The sequence below is a fragment of the Scyliorhinus canicula genome, chromosome 9, assembly GCF_902713615.1.
Source record: "Scyliorhinus canicula chromosome 9, sScyCan1.1, whole genome shotgun sequence".
NCBI classification, from domain to species: Eukaryota; Metazoa; Chordata; class Chondrichthyes; order Carcharhiniformes; family Scyliorhinidae; genus Scyliorhinus; species Scyliorhinus canicula.
Genome location: NC_052154.1, coordinates 94,692,851 through 94,712,067, shown reverse-complemented (window position 1 = coordinate 94,712,067; position 19,217 = coordinate 94,692,851). Strand labels below are relative to the sequence as shown.

Below are 19,217 nucleotides of genomic sequence, written 5' to 3'. Positions count from 1 at the left end.
AGAAGCCAAGCTGTTCGCGAAGATCTTGGCCACAAGGATAGAGGACTGTGTGCCGTGGGTCATCCACGAGGACCAGACAGGGTTTGTGAAGGGAAGGCAACTGAACACCAACATACGGAGGCTCTTGAATGTTATAATAATGCCAGCGGTAGCGGGGGAAGCGGAGATAGTGGTGGCGCTAGACGCGGAGAAGGCCTTTGATAGGGTTGAGTGGGGGTACTTGTGGGTGGTGCTGGAAAGCTTTGGGTTTGGGGAGGGGTTTGTCAGATGGGTGAGGTTGTTATATGAGGCCCCGATGGCGATCGTGGCCACGAATAGGAGGAGATCGGAGAGGGTGAAATTCGCCCTGAGGGGATCAGTACAGGGGTTTTTCAGGCGGTGGCATGGGTTGGGTTGCAGGGGCGTGCACCTTTGTTCTTTGGTTATGAAGGGTGTTAATCTGTTTCTTCTTTTTGTATTTAACGGGGGGCAGAGACAGACGGTGCTGAGACAGGCGGTGCTGAGACAGACGGTGCAGAGACAGACGGTGCAGAGACAGACGGTGCAGAGACAGACGGTGCAGAGACAGACGGTGCAGAGACAGACGGTGCAGAGACAGGCGGTGCTGAGACAGACGGTGCAGAGGCAGACGGTGCAGAGACAGACGGGGCAGAGACAGACGGTGCAGAGACAGACGGTGCAGAGACAGGCGGTGCTGAGACAGTCGGTGCAGAGGCAGACGGTGCTGAGACAGACGGGGCAGAGACAGACGGTGCTGAGACAGGCGGTGCTGAGACAGGCGGTGCTGAGACAGACGGTGCTGAGACAGACGGGGCCTGAGACAGACGGTGCTAGAGACAGACGGTGCTGAGACAGACGGTGCTGAGACAGACGGTGCAGAGACAGACGGTGCTGAGACAGACGGTGCAGAGACAGACGGTGCGAGACAGACGGTGCAGAGACAGACGGGCTGAACAGACGGTGCTGAGACAGACGGTGCTGAGACAGACGGATGCTGAGACAGACGGTGCTGAGACAGACGTGCAGAGACAGACGGTGCAGAGACAGACGGTGCAGAGACAGACGGTGCTGAGACAGACGTGCTGAGACGACGGTGCTGAGACCAGACGGTGCTGAGACAGGACGGTGCAGAGACAGACGGTGCAGAGACAGACGTGCTGAGACAGACGGTGCTGAGACAGACGGTGCTGAGCACAGACTGTGCTGAGACAGACGGTGCTAGAGACAGACGTTCTGAGACAGACGGTGGCATGAGACAGACGGTGCTGAGACAGACGGTGCTAGAGACAGACGGTGCAGAGACAGACGGTGCAGAGACAGACGGTGCAGAGACAGACGGTGCAGAGACAGACGGTGCAGAGACAGACGGTGCAGAGACAGACGGTGCAGAGACAGACGGTGCAGAGACAGGCGGTGCTGAGACGACGGTGCAGAGACAGACGGTGCTGAGACGACGGGGCAGAGACAGACGGTGCTGAGACAGACGGTGCTGAGACAGACGGTGCTGAGACAGACGGTGCTGAGACAGGCGGTGCAGAGACAGACGGTGCTGAGACAGACGGTGCTGAGACAGACGGTGCTGAGACAGACGGTGCTGAGACAGACGGTGCTGAGACAGACGGTGCAGAGACAGACGGTGCAGAGACAGACGGTGCAGAGACAGACAGACAGTGCTGAGACAGACGGTGCTGAAACAGACGGTGCTGAGACAGACGGTGTTGAGACAAACGGTGCAGAGACAGACGGTGCAGAGACAGACGGTGCAGAGACAGACGGTGCAGAGACAGACGGTGCTGAGACAGACGGTGCAGAGACAGACGGTGCTGAGACAGACGGTGCTGAGACAGACGGTGCAGAGACAGACGGTGCTGAGGCAGACGGTGCTGAGACAGACGGTGCTGAGACAGACGGTGCTGAGACAGACGGTGCTGAGACAGACGGTGCAGAGACAGACGGTGCTGAGACAGACGGTGCTGAGACAGACGGTGCTGAGACAGACGGTGCTGAGACAGACGGTGCTGAGACAGACGGTGCAGAGACAGACGGTGCTGAGACAGACGGTGCAGAGACAGACGGTGCTGAGACAGACGGTGCAGAGACAGACGGTGCAGAGACAGACGGTGCAGAGACAGACGGTGCAGAGACAGACGGTGCTGAGACAGACGGTGCTAGAGACAGACGGTGCTGAGACAGACGGTGCAGAGACAGACGGTGCTGAGACAGACGGTGCTGAGACAGACGGTGCTGAGACAGACGGTGCTGAGACAGACGGTGCAGAGACAGACGGTGCAGAGACAGACGGTGCTGAGACAGACGGTGCTGAGACAGACAGACGGTGCTGAGACAGACGGTGCAGAGACAGACAGACGGTGCAGAGACAGACGGTGCTGAGACAGACGGTGCTGAGACAGACGGTGCTGAGACAGACGGTGCTGAGACAGACGGTGCTAGAGACAGACGGTGCTGAGACAGACGGTGCTGAGACAGACGGTGCAGAGACAGACGGTGCTGAGACAGACGGTGCTGAGACAGACGGTGCTGAGACAGACGGTGCTGAGACAGACGGTGCTGAGACAGACGGTGCTGAGACAGACGGTGCTGAGACAGACGGTGCTGAGACAGACGGTGCAGAGACAGACGGTGCAGAGACAGACGGTGCAGAGACAGACGGTGCTGAGACAGACGGTGCTGAGACAGACGGTGCTGAGACAGACGGTGCTGAGACAGACGGTGCTGAGACAGACGGTGCTGAGACAGACGGTGCAGAGACAGACGGTGCAGAGACAGACGGTGCAGAGACAGACGGTGCAGAGACAGACGGTGCTGAGACAGACGGTGCTGAGACAGACGGTGCTGAGACAGACGGTGCTGAGACAGACGGTGCTGAGACAGACGGTGCTGAGACAGACGGTGCTGAGACAGACGGTGCTGAGACAGACGGTGCTGAGACAGACGGTGCTGAGGCAGACGGTGCTGAGACAGACGGTGCTGAGGCAGACGGTGCAGAGACAGACGGTGCAGAGACAGACGGTGCAGAGACAGACGGTGCAGAGACAGACGGTGCAGAGACAGACGGTGCTGAGACAGACGGTGCTGAGACAGACGGTGCTGAGACAGACGGTGCTGAGACAGACGGTGCTGAGACAGACGGTGCTGAGACAGACGGTGCAGAGACAGACGGTGCAGAGACAGACGGTGCAAAGACAGACGGTGCTTAGACAGACGGTGCTGAGACAGACGGTGCTTAGACAGACAGTGCTTAGACAGGCGGTGCAAAGACAGACGGTGCTTAGACAGACGGTGCTGAGACAGACGGTGCAGAGACAGACGGTGCTGAGACAGACGGTGCTGAGACAGACGGTGCTGAGACAGACGGTGCTGAGACAGACGGTGCTGAGACAGACGGTGCTGAGACAGACGGTGCTGATACAGACGGTGCAGAGACAGACGGTGCAGAGACAGATGGTGCAGAGACAGACAGTGCTGAGACAGACGGTGCTGAGACAGACGGTGCTGAGACAGACGGTGCTGAGACAGACGGTGCTGATACAGACGGTGCAGAGACAGACGGTGCTGAGACAGACGGTGCTGAGACAGACGGTGCTGAGACAGACGGTGCTGAGACAGACAGACGGTGCTGAGACAGACGGTGCTGAGACAGACGGTGCTGAGACAGACGGTGCTGAGACAGACAGACGGTGCTGAGACAGACGGGACAGAGACAGACGGTGCTGAGACAAACGGTGCAGAGGCAGACGGTGCAGAGACAGACAGTGCTGAGACAGACGGTGCTGAGACAGACGGGGCTGAGACAGACGGTGCTGAGACAGACGGTGCAGAGACAGACGGTGCTGAGACAGACGATGCTGAGACAGACGGTGCTGAGACAGACGGTGCTGAGACAGACGGTGCTGAGACAGACGGTGCTGAGACAGACGGTGCAGAGACAGACGGTGCAGAGACAGACGGTGCAGAGACAGACGGTGCTGAGACAGACGGTGCAGAGACAGACGGTGCTGAGACAGACGGTGCTGAGACAGACGGTGCTGAGACAGACGGTGCTGAGACAGACGGCGCAGAGACAGACGGTGCAGAGACAGACGGTGCTGAGGGAGACGGTGCAGAGACAGACGGTGCTGAGACAGACGGTGCAGAGACAGACGATGCAGAGACAGACGGTGCAGAGACAGACGGTGCAGAGACAGACGGTGCTGAGACAGACGGTGCAGAGACAGACGGTGCTGAGACAGACGGTGCTGAGACAGACGGTGCAGAGACAGACGGTGCTGAGACAGACGGTGCAGAGACAGACGGTGCTGAGACAGACGGTGCTGAGACAGACAGACGGTGCAGAGACAGACGGTGCAGAGACAGACGGTGCTGAGACAGACGGTGCAGAGACAGACGGTGCTGAGACAGACGGTGCTGAGACAGACAGACGGTGCAGAGACAGACGGTGCTGAGACAGACGGTGCTGAGACAGACGGTGCTGAGACAGACGGTGCTGAGACAGACGGTGCTGAGACAGACAGACGGTGCTGAGACAGACGGTGCTGAGACAGACGGTGCTGAGACAGACGGTGCTGAGACAGACAGACGGTGCAGAGACAGACGGTGCTGAGACAGACGGTGCTGAGACAGACGATGCTGAGACAGACGGTGCTGAGACAGACGGTGCTGAGACAGACGGTGCTGAGACAGACGGTGCAGAGACAGACGGTGCAGAGACAGACGGTGCAGAGACAGACGGTGCAGAGACAGACGGTGCAGAGACAGACGGTGCAGAGACAGACGGTGCAGAGACAGACGGTGCAGAGACAGACGGGGCAGAGACAGACGGTGCAGAGACAGACGGTGCAGAGACAGACGGTGCTGAGACAGACGGTGCAGAGACAGACAATGCTGAGACAGACGGTGCAGAGACAGACGGTGCTGAGACAGACGGTGCTGAAACAGACAGTGCTGAGACAGACGGTGCAGAGAGAGACGGTGCTGAGACAGACAGTGCTGAGACAGACAATGCAGAGACAGACGGTGCTGAGACAGACGGTGCTGAGACAGACGGTGCAGAGACAGACGGTGCTGAGACAGACAATGCAGAGACAGACGGTGCTGAGACAGACGGTGCAGAGACAGACGGTGCTGAGACAGACGGTGCTGAGACAGACGGTGCAGAGACAGACGGTGCTGAGACAGACGGTGCTGAGGCAGACGGTGCTGAGACAGACGGCGCAGAGACAGACGGTGCAGAGACAGACGGTGCTGAGGGAGACGGTGCAGAGACAGACGGTGCTGAGACAGACGGTGCAGAGACAGACGATGCAGAGACAGACGGTGCAGAGACAGACGGTGCAGAGACAGACGGTGCTGAGACAGACGGTGCAGAGACAGACGGTGCAGAGACAGACGGTGCTGAGACAGACGGTGCTGAGACAGACGGTGCAGAGACAGACGGTGCTGAGACAGACGGTGCAGAGACAGACGGTGCTGAGACAGACGGTGCTGAGACAGACAGACGGTGCAGAGACAGACGGTGCTGAGACAGACGGTGCTGAGACAGACGGTGCTGAGACAGACGGTGCTGAGACAGACGGTGCTGAGACAGACGGTGCTGAGACAGACAGACGGTGCAGAGACAGACGGTGCTGAGACAGACGGTGCTGAGACAGACGGTGCAGAGACAGACGGTGCAGAGACAGACGGTGCAGAGACAGACGGTGCAGAGACAGACGGTACAGAGACAGACGGTGCAGAGACAGACGGTGCAGAGACAGACGGTGCAGAGACAGACGGTGCTGTGACAGACGGTGCAGAGACAACGGTGCTGAGACAGACGGTGCTGAGACAGACGGTGCTGAGACAGACGGTGCTGAGACAGACGGTGCTGAGACAGACGGTGCTGAGACAGACGGTGCAGAGACAGACGGTGCAGAGACAGACGGTGCAGAGACAGACGGTGCAGACACAGACGGTGCAGAGACAGACGGTGCTGAGACAGACGGTGCTGAGACAGACGGTGCTGAGACAGACGGTGCTGAGACAGACGGTGCAGAGACAGACGGTGCTGAGACAGACGGTGCTGAGACAGACGGTGCAGAGACAGACGGTGCAGAGACAGACGGTGCAGAGACAGACGGTGCTGAGACAGACAGACGGTGCAGAGACAGACGGTGCCGAGACCGACGGTGCAGAGACCGACGGTGCAGAGACAGACGGTGCTGAGACAGACGGCGCTGAGACAGACGGTGCTGAGACAGACGGTGCTGAGACAGACAGACAGTGCTGAGACAGACGGTGCTGAGACAGACGGTGCTGAGACAGACAGACAGTGCTGAGACAGACGGTGCTGAGACAGACGGTGCTGAGACAGACGGTGCAGAGACAGACGGTGCAGAGACAGACGGTGCTGAGACAGACGGTGCTGAGACAGACGGTGCTGAGACAGACGGTGCTGAGACAGACGGTGCTGAGACAGACAGACGGTGCTGAGACAGACGGTGCTGAGACCAGCCGGGCTGAGAACATGACGGTGCTGAGACAGACAGACGGTGCTGAGGACAAACGGTGCGAGGCAGACGGTGCAGAGACAGACGGTGCTGAGACAGACGGGCTGCTGAGACAGACGGTGCTGAGACAGACGGTGCTGAGACAGACGGTGCTGAGACAGACGGTGCAGAGGCAGACGGGCAGAGACAGACGGTGCTGAGACAGACGGTGCTGAGACAGACGGGGCAGAGACAGACGGGGCTGAGACAGACGGTGCTGAGACAGACGGTGCAGAGACAGACGGTGCTGAGACAGACGATGCTGACACAGACGGTGCTGAGACAGACGGTGCTGAGACAGACGGTGCTGAGACAGACGGTGCTGAGACAGACGGTGCTGAGGCAGACGGTGCAGAGACAGACGGTGCAGAGACAGACGGTGCAGAGACAGACGGTGCAGAGACAGACGGTGCAGAGACAGACGGTGCTGAGACAGACGGTGCAGAGACAGACGGTGCTGAGACAGACGGTGCTGAGACAGACGGTGCTGAGACAGACGGTGCAGAGACAGACGGTGCAGAGACAGACGGTGCAAAGACAGACGGTGCTTAGACAGACGGTGCTGAGACAGACGGTGCTTAGACAGACAGTGCTTAGACAGACGGTGCAAAGACAGACGGTGCTTAGACAGACGGTGCTGAGACAGACGGTGCAGAGACAGACGGTGCTGAGACAGACGGTGCTGAGACAGACGGTGCTGAGACAGACGGTGCTGAGACAGACGGTGCTGATACAGACGGTGCAGAGACAGACGGTGCAGAGACAGACAGTGCAGAGACAGACAGTGCTGAGACAGACGGTGCTGAGACAGACGGTGCTGAGACAGACGGTGCTGAGACAGACGGTGCTGAGACAGACGGTGCTGATACAGACGGTGCAGAGACAGACGGTGCTGAGACAGACGGTGCTGAGACAGACGGTGCTGAGACAGACGGTGCTGAGAGAGACAGACGGTGCTGAGACAGACGGTGCTGAGACAGACGGTGCTGAGACAGACGGTGCTGAGACAGACAGACGGTGCTGAGACAGACGGGACAGAGACAGACGGTGCTGAGACAAACGGTGCAGAGGCAGACGGTGCAGAGACAGACGGTGCTGAGACAGACGGTGCTGAGACAGACGGGGCAGAGACAGACGGGGCTGAGACAGACGGTGCTGAGACAGACGGTGCAGAGACAGACGGTGCAGAGACAGACGGTGCTGAGACAGACGGTGCTGAGACAGACGGTGCTGAGACAGACGGTGCTGAGACAGACGGTGCTGAGACAGACGGTGCTGAGACAGGCGGTGCAGAGACAGACGGTGCAGAGACAGACGGTGCAGAGACAGACGGTGCAGAGACAGACGGTGCAGAGACAGACGGTGCAGAGACAGACGGTGCAGAGACAGACGGTGCAGAGACAGACGGTGCAGAGACAGACGGTGCAGAGACAGACGGTGCTGAGACAGACGGTGCTGAGACAGACGGTGCTGAGACAGACGGTGCTGAGACAGACGGTGCAGAGACAGACGGTGCAGAGACAGACGGTGCAGAGACAGACGGTGCAGAGACAGACGGTGCAGAGACAGACGGTGCTGAGACAGACGGTGCTGAGACAGACGGTGCTGAGACAGACGGTGCTGAGACAGACGGTGCTGAGACAGACGGTGCAGAGACAGACGGTGCTGAGACAGACGGTGCTGAGACAGACGGTGCTGAGACAGACGGTGCAGAGACAGACGGTGCAGAGACAGACGGTGCAGAGACAGACGGTGCAAAGACAGACGGTGCTTAGACAGACGGTGCTGAGACAGACGGTGCTTAGACAGACAGTGCTTAGACAGGCGGTGCTTAGACAGACGGTGCTTCGACACAGCCAACTCTCAGTGTAAGGGAAGCAGGTGATCTGCAGTGTTAATATGCTGGTGTCTGTGTAGGTCTGAGGGAACATAGAACATTACAGCGCAGTACGGGCCCTTCGGCCCTCGATGTTGCGCCGACCTGTGAAACCATCTGAAGCCTTTCTGACCTACACTATTCCATTTTCATCCATATGTCTATCCAGTGACCACTTAAATGCCCTTAAAGTTGGCGAGTCTACTACTGTTGCAGGCAGGGCGTTCCACACCCCTACTACTCTCTGAGTAAAGAAACTGCCTCTGACATCTGTCCTATATCTACCACCCCTCAATTTAAAGCTATGTTCCCTCGTGTTGGTCATCACCATCCGAGGAAAGAGACTCTCACTGTCCACCCTATCTAACCCTCTGACTATCTTATATTTCTCTATTAAGTCACCTCTCAGCCTTCTCCTCTCTAACGAAAACAACCTCAAGTCCCTGAGCCTTTCCTCGTAAGACCTTCCCTCCATACCAGGCAACATCCTAGTAAATCTCCTCTGAACCCTTTCCAAAGCTTCCATATCCTTCCTATAATGTGGTGACCAGAACTGCACGCAGTACTCCAGGAGCGGCCGCATCAGTTATGTACAGCTGCAGCATGACCTTGTGGTTCCGAAACTCAATCCCCCTACTGATAAAGGCTAGCACACCATATGCCTCCTTAGCAGCCCTATTAACCTGGGTGGCAACTGTCAGGGATTTATGTACCTGGATGCCGAGATCTCTCTGTTCATCTACACTACCAAGAATCTTACCATTAGCCCAGTACTCTGCATTCCTGTTACTCCTTCCAAAGTGAACCACCTCACACTTTTCCGCATTAAACTCCATCTGCCACCTCTCAGCCCAGCTCTGCAGCTTATCTATGTCCCTCTGTATCCTATAACATCCTTCAGCACTATCCACAACTCCACCGACCTTCGTGTCATCTGCAAATTTATTAACCCATCCTTCTACACCCTCTTCCAGGTCATTTATAAAAATGACAAACAGCAGTGGCCCCAAAACAATTCCTTGCGGTACACCGCTAGTAACTGAACTCCAGGATGAACATTTGCCATCAACCACCACCCTCTGTCTTTTTTCAGCTAGCCAATTACTGATCCAAACACATGATGATTGCGAGAATGATTTGTTTCAAACCTCCCACATAAATGGTTTCCCACCAGTGTGTGCAGAGGTCTGATTAGTCCGAGAATTATTTGTTATATATCATACATGTGAATGGTTTGTCTTCTGTGTGAATGTGTTGCTGTTTGCAGAGGGAAGGTGGCTCAGGGAATGATTTGTTACATATGTGTGCACATGTGGATATACCGGTGTGCGGAAGGTGGTAATGAATCAGAGAATAATTTGTCACATACCTTGCACGGGAAGGGTTTCTCCCCTGTGTGAACACGTTGGTGCTGATGGAGGTTCGATGATTGTGAGAATGATTTGTCACACACCTCACACCTAAAGGGCTTTTCTCCTGTGTGAATGCGTTGGTGTCTACGGAGGCTCGATGACTTTGAGAATGATTTGTCACACACCTCACACCTGAAGGGTTTCTCTCCTGTGTGAACACGTTGGTGTACTCGGAGGGTCGATGACTTTGAGAATGATTTGTCACACACATTACATGCAATGGGTTGCTGGATCTAAACGAAGATATGAAAAGGAAAAATAAATCATGTTCCAGACTTTGCTGTGTTTATGTGACACATTTTCCAAGTGTTGGAGACAGTTTTCAGCCTGCACCCAGGGGGGTGATGTAGCCCTCTGAGATGGCCACCTGCAAAGGACCATGGGAATTATGGCCAACCCAGGACTCAGACAGACTCGGAGCTTGTGTGTGTATTTGTAACCCAGATAGTTAGACGTGATCGAAACCCCCGCTCACATTGCATTCTACTGGCCCATTTTCCCAAAACAAAAGTGCTGTTCTCAGGTAGCCAATACAGCCGCAGACAAATCGGCGTCACCCGCTTTGCTCAGGGAGCCCAAACAGCCAAGGTCAATGACCGCTAAGGACATGCCCAGACATCAAGGCACCCGTCCCCTTTTTAAAAAATATTTTTATTCTCCTTTTTCACATTTTCTCTCAAATTTACACCCACCAACAATAAACAATAATCAGCAACAAATATGTCAATCCCATAATAACAACCATCCCACCCTCCCACCAACCCCCAAACATTGGCCCGCATGTTTACATAAACAAATGACAAAAAGGGATCAGGGATTACCCATAGTCACCATCAACACACACAGCCCCCTCCCACCCATCCCCCCAACTAATGTTCGATGTTATCCAGTTCTTGAAAGTGTATAGTACCCATGACTTGTAGAACCCCTCCGTCCTTCCCCTCAGTTCAAACTTAACCTTCTCAAGAGTCAAGGTCCCCCCGCCGCGCCAGGGCACAGGGTGGAGAGGCTGCTCTCCATCCATACAGGATCCGCCTCCGGCGATCAACAAGGCGAAGGCTACCATATCTGGCTGGTCCAACACCCCGAATATGGCCTCTCGGGGACCCGGGTCCAGTTTCACGTGCACCACTTTAGAAATTACCCTAAAAACCTCCTTCCAGTAATCCTCTAGCTTTGGACAGGACCAAAACATATGAACGTGGTAAGCGGGGCCCCCTCCTGCAACGTTCACACACATCTTCTACTCCTTCAAAGAATCGGCTCATCCTCGCCCTCGTGAGGTGTGCTCTGTATACCACCTTCAGTTGTATCAGCCCCAACCTCGTGCACGAGGTGGAGACGTTCACTCTCCAGGGCACCTCACACCAGGCCCCCTCCTCTGGGACCTCTCCCAACTCTTCCTTCCACTTTGCTTTGATCCCTTCCGGTGGTGCCTTATTCTCTTCCAAAATAGCTCCATAAACTGCTGACACTACCCCCTTCTCCAGTCTCTCTGTCGTCAGCACCTCCTCCAGCAATGTGGAGGCCGGTTCCTCTGGGAAGCTCCAGCTCCATCAATCCTGCAAACCAACCCCGAAGAAACAAATCTTTTAGCATCTTAATCCCCTTCTCTTCCCATTTCCGGAAATTTCCATCCCACCTCCCTAGCTCAAATCTGTGGTTTCCCCAAATCGGCATTTCCCTTGACCCTGCCCCCAACCCGAAGTGTTGATGAAACCGCCTCCAGATTTTCAATGAAGCTATTATTACCGGACTCCCTGAGTACTTCCCCGGGGCTATCGGGAGCGGCGCTGTTGCTAGTGCTTTCAGTCCTGACCCCCTGCATAAACTCTCCTCCATTCTGACCCACTGGGAATCAACCTCTCTGACCCAGTTCCGCACCTTCTCCACATTCGCCGCCCAGTAGTAATACATCAGGTTCGGAAGACCCAAACCCTCTGCCTGCCTTCCCCTCTGGAGTAGCACCTTTCTAACTCTGGCCACCTTCCCTCCCCATATGAACAACATAATCCTTCCCTCAATCTCTGAAATAAGCCTTTGGCAGGAAAATCGGTAGGCATTGAAAAATAAACAGAAATCGCGCAACACGTTCATTTTAACCGCCTGTACCCGACCCGCCAATGACAGAGGAAGACCATCCCACCTTGCCAGATCCGCTTTCACTCTCCCAACCAAACTAGAAATGTTGTACCTGCGAAGCCTCCCCCACTCCCAAGCAACCTGCACTCCCAGATACCTAAAGTGAGTCCATGCCCTACGGAATGGCAGCCCCACCCCTGCCCCCACTCCCGGCTGAGACACCACAAAATACTCACTCTTGTCTAGGTTCAGCTTGTACCCAGAGAGAACCCGCCCCTTTATTGGGCAAAATCCAAGGCAGGGATAGAAGCCTGTCGAATTATTGGGTCCAAAGTTAAGGACTGCCCCAAAGAGCACGAAAACCCAGAAGGATAAAGACAGACACAGCCATGTGCTCGGTCTCTCTTGGCTCCGGCCTACAACAACCCAAGTGCAGCATAACGACCAGACAGATAAGTTCAAGACCGACGATCGCTACCAGACGGATGAGCCCAGCAGAAACAGCCACTTCTTCCACCCAGTCACGCAGAATCCAGACTGGATCTGCAGAGAACCGGATGCCCTGAAGTTAAGTATTGGTTATTGTAGTGTTAGGTGTAGTTTAACTTGTAGTGTTTTGTGTTGCATGTCAAACCAATCATTGTGTGTAAATAAACCATCTTTGAACTTGAACTGACTAACTGGTTGTGAGGTCTTTTGATCGATATCCGGTAAAGCCTTGTGGTGGTATCATTTGATACCTGGCAACTCTAAAGTGCAACATTAGTATAAAGGCCACATCAATTTGGCAGAGACAGACAGCGCAGAGACAGACGGCGCAGAGACAGACGGCGCAGAGACAGACGGCGCAGAGACAGACGGCGCAGAGACAGACGGCGCAGAGACAGACGGCGCAGAGACAGCCGGCGCTGAGACAGCCGGCGCTGAGACAGACGGCGCTGAGACAGACGGCGCTGAGACAGACGGCGCTGAGACAGACGGCGCAGAGACAGACGGCGCAGAGACAGACGCCGCAGAGACAGACGGCGCAGAGACAGACGCCGCAGAGACAGACGGCGCAGAGACAGACGGCGCAGAGACAGACGGCGCAGAGACAGACGGCGCAGAGACAGACGGCGCAGAGACAGACGGCGCAGAGACAGCCGGCGCTGAGACAGACGGCGCTGAGACAGACGGCGCTGAGACAGACGGCGCTGAGACAGACGGCGCAGAGACAGACGGCGCAGAGACAGACGGCGCAGAGACAGACGGCGCAGAGACAGACGGCGCAGAGACAGACGGCGCAGAGACAGACGGCGCAGAGACAGACGGCGCAGAGACAGACGGCGCAGAGACAGACGGCGCAGAGACAGACGGCGCAGAGACAGACGGCGCAGAGACAGACGGCGCAGAGACAGACGGCGCAGAGACAGCCGGCGCAGAGACAGACGGCGCTGAGACAGACGGCGCAGAGACAGCCGGCGCTGAGACAGCCGGCGCTGAGACAGACGGCGCTGAGACAGACGGCGCTGAGACAGACGGCGCTGAGACAGACGGCGCAGAGACAGACGGCGCAGAGACAGACGCCGCAGAGACAGACGGCGCAGAGACAGACGCCGCAGAGACAGACGGCGCAGAGACAGACGGCGCAGAGACAGACGGCGCAGAGACAGACGGCGCAGAGACAGACGGCGCAGAGACAGACGGCGCAGAGACAGCCGGCGCTGAGACAGACGGCGCTGAGACAGACGGCGCTGAGACAGACGGCGCTGAGACAGACGGCGCAGAGACAGACGGCGCAGAGACAGACGGCACAGAGACAGACGGCGCAGAGACAGACGGCGCAGAGACAGACGGCGCAGAGACAGACGGCGCAGAGACAGACGGCGCTGAGACAGACAGTGCTGAGACAGACAGTGCTTTGGAAGGACAGCTCCCCCGTGTGAGCACTGGAGGGTAAACAACAGCCAACTCTCAGTGTAAGGGGAGCAAGTGAGCTGCAGTGTGAATGTGCTGGTGTCAGATTGCTGTGAGAATGATTTGTCGCACATCTCGCATTGAATGGGTTCTCGCCAGTGTGTGCAGAGGGCTGATTAGTCAGAGAATGATTTGTTAACGACCATGCATGTGAATAGTTTGTCTCCTGTGTGAATGTTTTGCTGTTTGCAGAGGGAAGATGACTCGGAATGTTTTGTCACATACCATACATGTGAAGATATCTGTACGCCAGAAGCCAATGTGTCCGAGAATAATTTGTCACATACCTCGTATGGGAAGGGTTTGTCTCCTGTATGAAGACGTTGGTGTTTTCGGAGCGTCGATGACTGTGAGAATGATTTGTCACACACCTCGCATGTGAAAGGTTTCTCCCCGGTGTGAGTGCGTCGATGGGTGTGGAGGTTCCATAACAGCGAGAATGATTTGTCGCACACCTCGCATTTGAATGGTTTCTCCCCTGTGTGAATGCGTCGGTGATTACGAAAGGTCCATAAGTGTGAGAATGATTTGTCACACAGCTCGCAGGTGAATGGTTTCTCCCCTGTGTGAATGCGTCTGTGTTGGCAGAGGGTGGATGAGTCCGAGAATGATCTGTCACACACCTCACATATGAAGGGTTTCTCGCCAGTGTGAGTCCGTTGGTGTGATAGAAGACGGGAATTTCGGCTGAAAGTCATCTCACACACATCACACCTGAAGGGTTTCTCTTCCATGTGGCTGCCCTTATGCTCACAGTAGTTGTAACAAATGTACCTGAGAAGATCTTCTGAACTTGTGAAGTTTTCGTCGCACACCTCACACTTGAAGAGCGTCTCACCTGTAGGAATGAGTCAATGGTTTATGAAATCAATGAATGATTGAAGCTCTCAGCACACGGAGCCCACCCACAATTCTTCCCAGCCTCATCCTGCCCGTTATATAGCCGAACGTTTAGAAAGGTTGGTTCTGATGGAAGGTTCTACACCACTGACCAGTTTCAGATCTGATGAGATGTCAAAGCTCCCCTGACCCGACCGATTTCCAGATGAAGGTTTTACTGTCCAACCATCTCTGTGTTGCACAATGTTGTGAAGGGACTGGATGTCTTCCCACAGTTGTTCCTTGGGTGATGGTCAGGTTCTATCTGCAGAGTCTATCCTCTCTGTATTCTCTGGTGTAGTACGGTGCAATCCTTCTGTAAAACAGGAAAAGGAAACATCATTTCCTCCAATTCCCTCTCCTCCTTTGCTGAAGGGGCTGACTCCTCAGTTAGAAACTATTCCACAGTGAGTGTCAGTCTGCTATTCCCCTGAATGGGGATCAGATACAAGTCCTTTTTTTTTCCTCACTTGATTGTTTCCAGCAGGGACACTGGATAGTGACCAGTAGCAGACAATGTGGCTACTTTTGTTCCTCAGCCCAGACCCCCATCTTCCCAGGCACCATGAGGACAATGGAAAAGACAGTCAGGCAGAGTGTAAAATGGGCTTTCAATTCCCTATGAGCTCGCATTCTGCTGGCATTCAAGAGAAATGTTAATTCAATGGTGATATGAAGATTTCTCCTCCTGTGTTACCAAATTATTTGAAGCTACCACACTGGTCAGGAAGTACAGGATGCTGAGGAAAATATTGCTGCGGTGTAGCTGATTGAAGGGTTCTGGTTTATCCTGGGAATTAGATACACTGCCCTCACTCAGGCTGCACATCCCAAATTCAGCTCACGGCATTGGGTACAAGTATCAAATCCAAGCCCAGGCTTTTGGGAAAGGCCGAGGCCTTCAGGTAAAATCTTTAAAGAATTTGAATAAATGTGTCTCTGCCCCTCCCAGATAATTACACCTCACCTTCTCACATTCAGTAATGACCCATCAACAAATCTCAGCCTGTAAATCAGAAGGGAAATGCTTCCAATAAACACCCTCAATATCCAACACAGCCAATCAGTCAGCTCAGCACAAAGCAGTGAGTAAACAGGTCTCTGAGCTGCATCTTCTCACACAGCATAAGGGGCATTTCCACACCTGATTGCCCACAGAATAGTCAGACTGCCTGAACATTAGTGTGGATATTGTGCAATGTAATTATTCTAAATTCTGCTCCTTCACTCACCATCTCCTGACTTGGTTTTGAGTCCCTACAGGATGTGAAGCAGCTGTGAAAGAGGAAGAGGAGAGAATGGGCAGAGTGGGTGGACTCTCTCTGATTGTCGTCTCTCACAGCCAATACAAATATTTCTGCAGTAACAGGAGTTTCCTGAAGCTTGGCAAACTGACCGGTGAAACAGAGGCGACTTTGATCAGCAGATCAGGTGGGGATTTAAACTTGTCATTGTCCCATCTGAATAAAACCTCACTTATTGCAGCTTCTGTCTCAGTTCCCCCGGTAAACATTTGACAGAGATTTCTGGTTTAGGAATAACATTCTTCATCCTGGGAGGCTTTCAAACTGACAACATCAGTGTGGGATGTGAAACCTCGGATGTGTTTGAGAAGAGGAAGACCCACAGTATCCAAGGCAGTGATGTCAGCCAGTGGTGGGATCCGCACATGTACAGGAGAGAGGGACACTGAGAGAGAGGCACAACAAACAGAAGAGGACAGGAGGGAGGGTGTTATACCGTCAATTCACTATGAGACCGTGAGAACGAGTGAATATAGGCTTTATTATCCAGGAACTCGCCTGTCAGTGTCTGCTGTACAAATGAGTGCCACCCACAGGTGGCGGGTCTATATATCGCGAGGGCAGAGCCAGAGGCGGAGTCCACCGGGGTATTAGGTCACAGCACTATACGGAGAGTTCATACTTAGGTGAATACATTCACCCCCTGTCAAATGAATCAAGTCCAGCGGGGGTGATGTGGGGTCATCAAATATTCAGTCTGTCCGGAGGCCGGATCGTTCTTTTAGACCTCCTCAGCTCTGGCGACACAGCGGGCACGGTTGTTGTGGACCTTCTCGACCAGGGGGTTGGTCTTATGGCTCCTCGTATGCTTCCCGAGTAGGGCAGGTCCCGGAGTTGTCCGCCAGGCTGGAAGCGAGACCCCGGAGATGGACTTCCCGGGGAAGACTAAACAAACGGTCGTGAGGGGTCTCATTCGCGGCTGTGCAGAGGAGTGATCTAATGGAGTGGAGGGCGTCAGGGAGGACCTCCTGCCAGCAGGGGGTCGGGAGATTTCTAGACCGGAGGGCCAGAAGGACGACCTTCCATACCGTTGCGTTCTCCCTCTCCACCTGCCCATTTCCCTGCGGGTTATAGCTCGTAGTCCTGCTCGAGGCATGCCCTTACTGAGCAGGTACTGACGCAGCTCATCGCTCATGAACGATGTGCCCCGGTCACTGTGGACGTACGCAGGGAAACTGAACAGTGTGAAGATGCTGTGCAGTGCCTTTATAACCATGGTCGAGGTCATGTCGGGGCAGGGGACAGCGAAGGGGAAACGGGAGTGCCCATCAATGACGGTTAGGAAGTATACATTACGGTTGATGGAGGGGAGGGGACCTTTGAAGTCAATACTGAGGTGCTCAAAGGGCCGGGAGGCCTTTACCATGTGGGTCTTGTCTGGCAGTTTGCACTCCACACAGACTTGGCAGTCCCTGGTCAGGCGGCTATGACTCCTGCCCTGCGACACGTTGACGCGCGTCTCCTGGGGCGACCCGGCCTAGATCGACCCGGCCGCTGCTCGGGTGTCCCTGGTGGCGTTGGCCACCCTGTTCTGCTAACTGCCCACCAGATGCACCAGGGACAGGAGGGTGGGGGGTAGTCCTAGGTGCTGAGGTGTTGCGGGACCTCCCCTGCGGAAGTCACCAACACGGGCCCCAGCATCTCCTTCTCCTTTGGGGTGCCCGATGCCCCCCGGGTCTCACCATGGGATGGGGCTGCGAGCGGAGCCATCCCTTGAGGCCACCTCAACACCTGGTGCTGCCAGTCCTGGAGGAATACTCTGGTCTCGACCAGGGTCTAAACACTTGCGGCCTTGGAGCACAGGGAGTGGACCATCTCTATCTAGGACTGCACCACCTCCCTCTGGGACTGGGCCACCTCCCTCTGGGACTGGGCCACCTCCCTCTGGGACTGGGCCACCTCCCTCTGGGACTGGGCCACCTCCCTCTGGGACTGCACCACCTCCCTCTGGGACTGGGCCACCTCCCTCTGGGTCTGGGCCACCTCCCTCTGGGACTGGGCCACCTCCCTCTGGGACTGGGCCACCTCCCTCTGGGACTGCACCACCTCCCTCTGGGACTGGGCCACCTCCCTCTGGGACTGCACCACCTCCCTCTGGGACTGGGCCACCTCCCTCTGGGTCTGGGCCACCTCCCTCTGGGACTGGGCCACCTCCCTCTGGGACTGGGCCACCTCCCTCTGGGACTGCACCACCTCCCTCTGGGACTGGGCCACCTCCCTCTGGGTCTGGGCCACCTCCCTCTGGGACTGGGCCACCTCCCTCTGGGACTGGGCCACCTCCCTCTGGGACTGGGCCACTTCCCTCTGGGACTGGGCCACCCCCCTCTAGGACTGCACCACCTCCCTCTGGGACTGGGCCACCTCCCTCTGGGACTGCACCACCTGCCTCTGGGACTGCACCACCTCCCTCTGGGACTGGGCCACCTCCCTCTGGGACTGGGCCACCTCCCTCTGGGACTGCACCACCTCCCTCTGGGACTGGGCTACCTCCCTCTGGGTCTGGGCCACCTCCCTCTGGGACTGGGCCACCTCCCTCTGGGACTGGGCCACCTCCCTCTGGGACTGCACCACCTCCCTCTGGGACTGGGCCACCTCCCTCTGGGACTGCACCACCTCCCTCTGGGACTGGGCCACCTCCCTCTGGGTCTGGGCCACCTCCCTCTGGGACTGGGCCACCTCCCTCTGGAACTGGGCCACCTCCCTCTGGGACTGGGCCACTTCCCTCTGGGACTGGGCCACCCCCCTCTAGGACTGCACCACCTCCCTCTGGGACTGGGCCACCTCCCTCTGGGACTGCACCACCTCCCTCTGGGACTGGGCCACCTCCCTCTGGGACTGGGCCACCTCCCTCTGGGACTGGGCCACCTCCCTCTGGGTCTGGGCCACCTCCCTCTGGGACTGGGCCACTTCCCTCTGGGACTGGGCCACCCCCCTCTAGGACTGGACCACCCCCCTCTGGGACTGGGCCACCCCCCTCTGGGACTGGGCCACCCCCCTCTGGGACTAGGCCACCTCCCTCTGGGACTGGGCCACCTCCCTCTGGGACTGGGCCATCTCCCTCTGGGACTCCCCACCCCGCCCAGTGTCTACTCCACGCTGGCCAGTGCCTGGGCAATGCCGCTGATGTTCCCAGCCATGGCCAGCTGTGACTGGGCCATGCTGA

General features: G+C 56.2%; 2 protein-coding genes across 5 annotated transcripts in view; one reads left to right on the top strand and one right to left on the bottom strand.

The window, feature by feature from the left end:
- The window catches only part of LOC119971542 (zinc finger protein 345-like), a 51,075-nt gene extending 35,048 nt beyond the window's left edge, over positions 1-16,027 (bottom strand). Inside the window, exons 1-4 of one of the 2 annotated variants that reach the window (XM_038807198.1) lie at positions 15,983-16,027; positions 14,864-15,066; positions 14,159-14,709; positions 9,791-10,066 (exon numbers count right to left, since the gene is read on the bottom strand). In XM_038807198.1, the coding sequence (XP_038663126.1) occupies positions 9,791-10,066; positions 14,159-14,605 (723 nt within the window). In that variant the 5' untranslated portion in view covers positions 14,606-14,709; positions 14,864-15,066; positions 15,983-16,027. The remainder of the gene's footprint in view (positions 1-9,790; positions 10,067-14,158; positions 14,710-14,863; positions 15,067-15,982) is intronic. The other variant, XM_038807200.1, reaches the window with a different exon arrangement.
- The window catches only part of LOC119971546 (zinc finger E-box-binding homeobox 1-like), a 703,616-nt gene that overhangs the window by 544,352 nt on the left and 140,047 nt on the right, over positions 1-19,217 (top strand). The gene's annotated exons all lie outside the window — the stretch shown is intronic.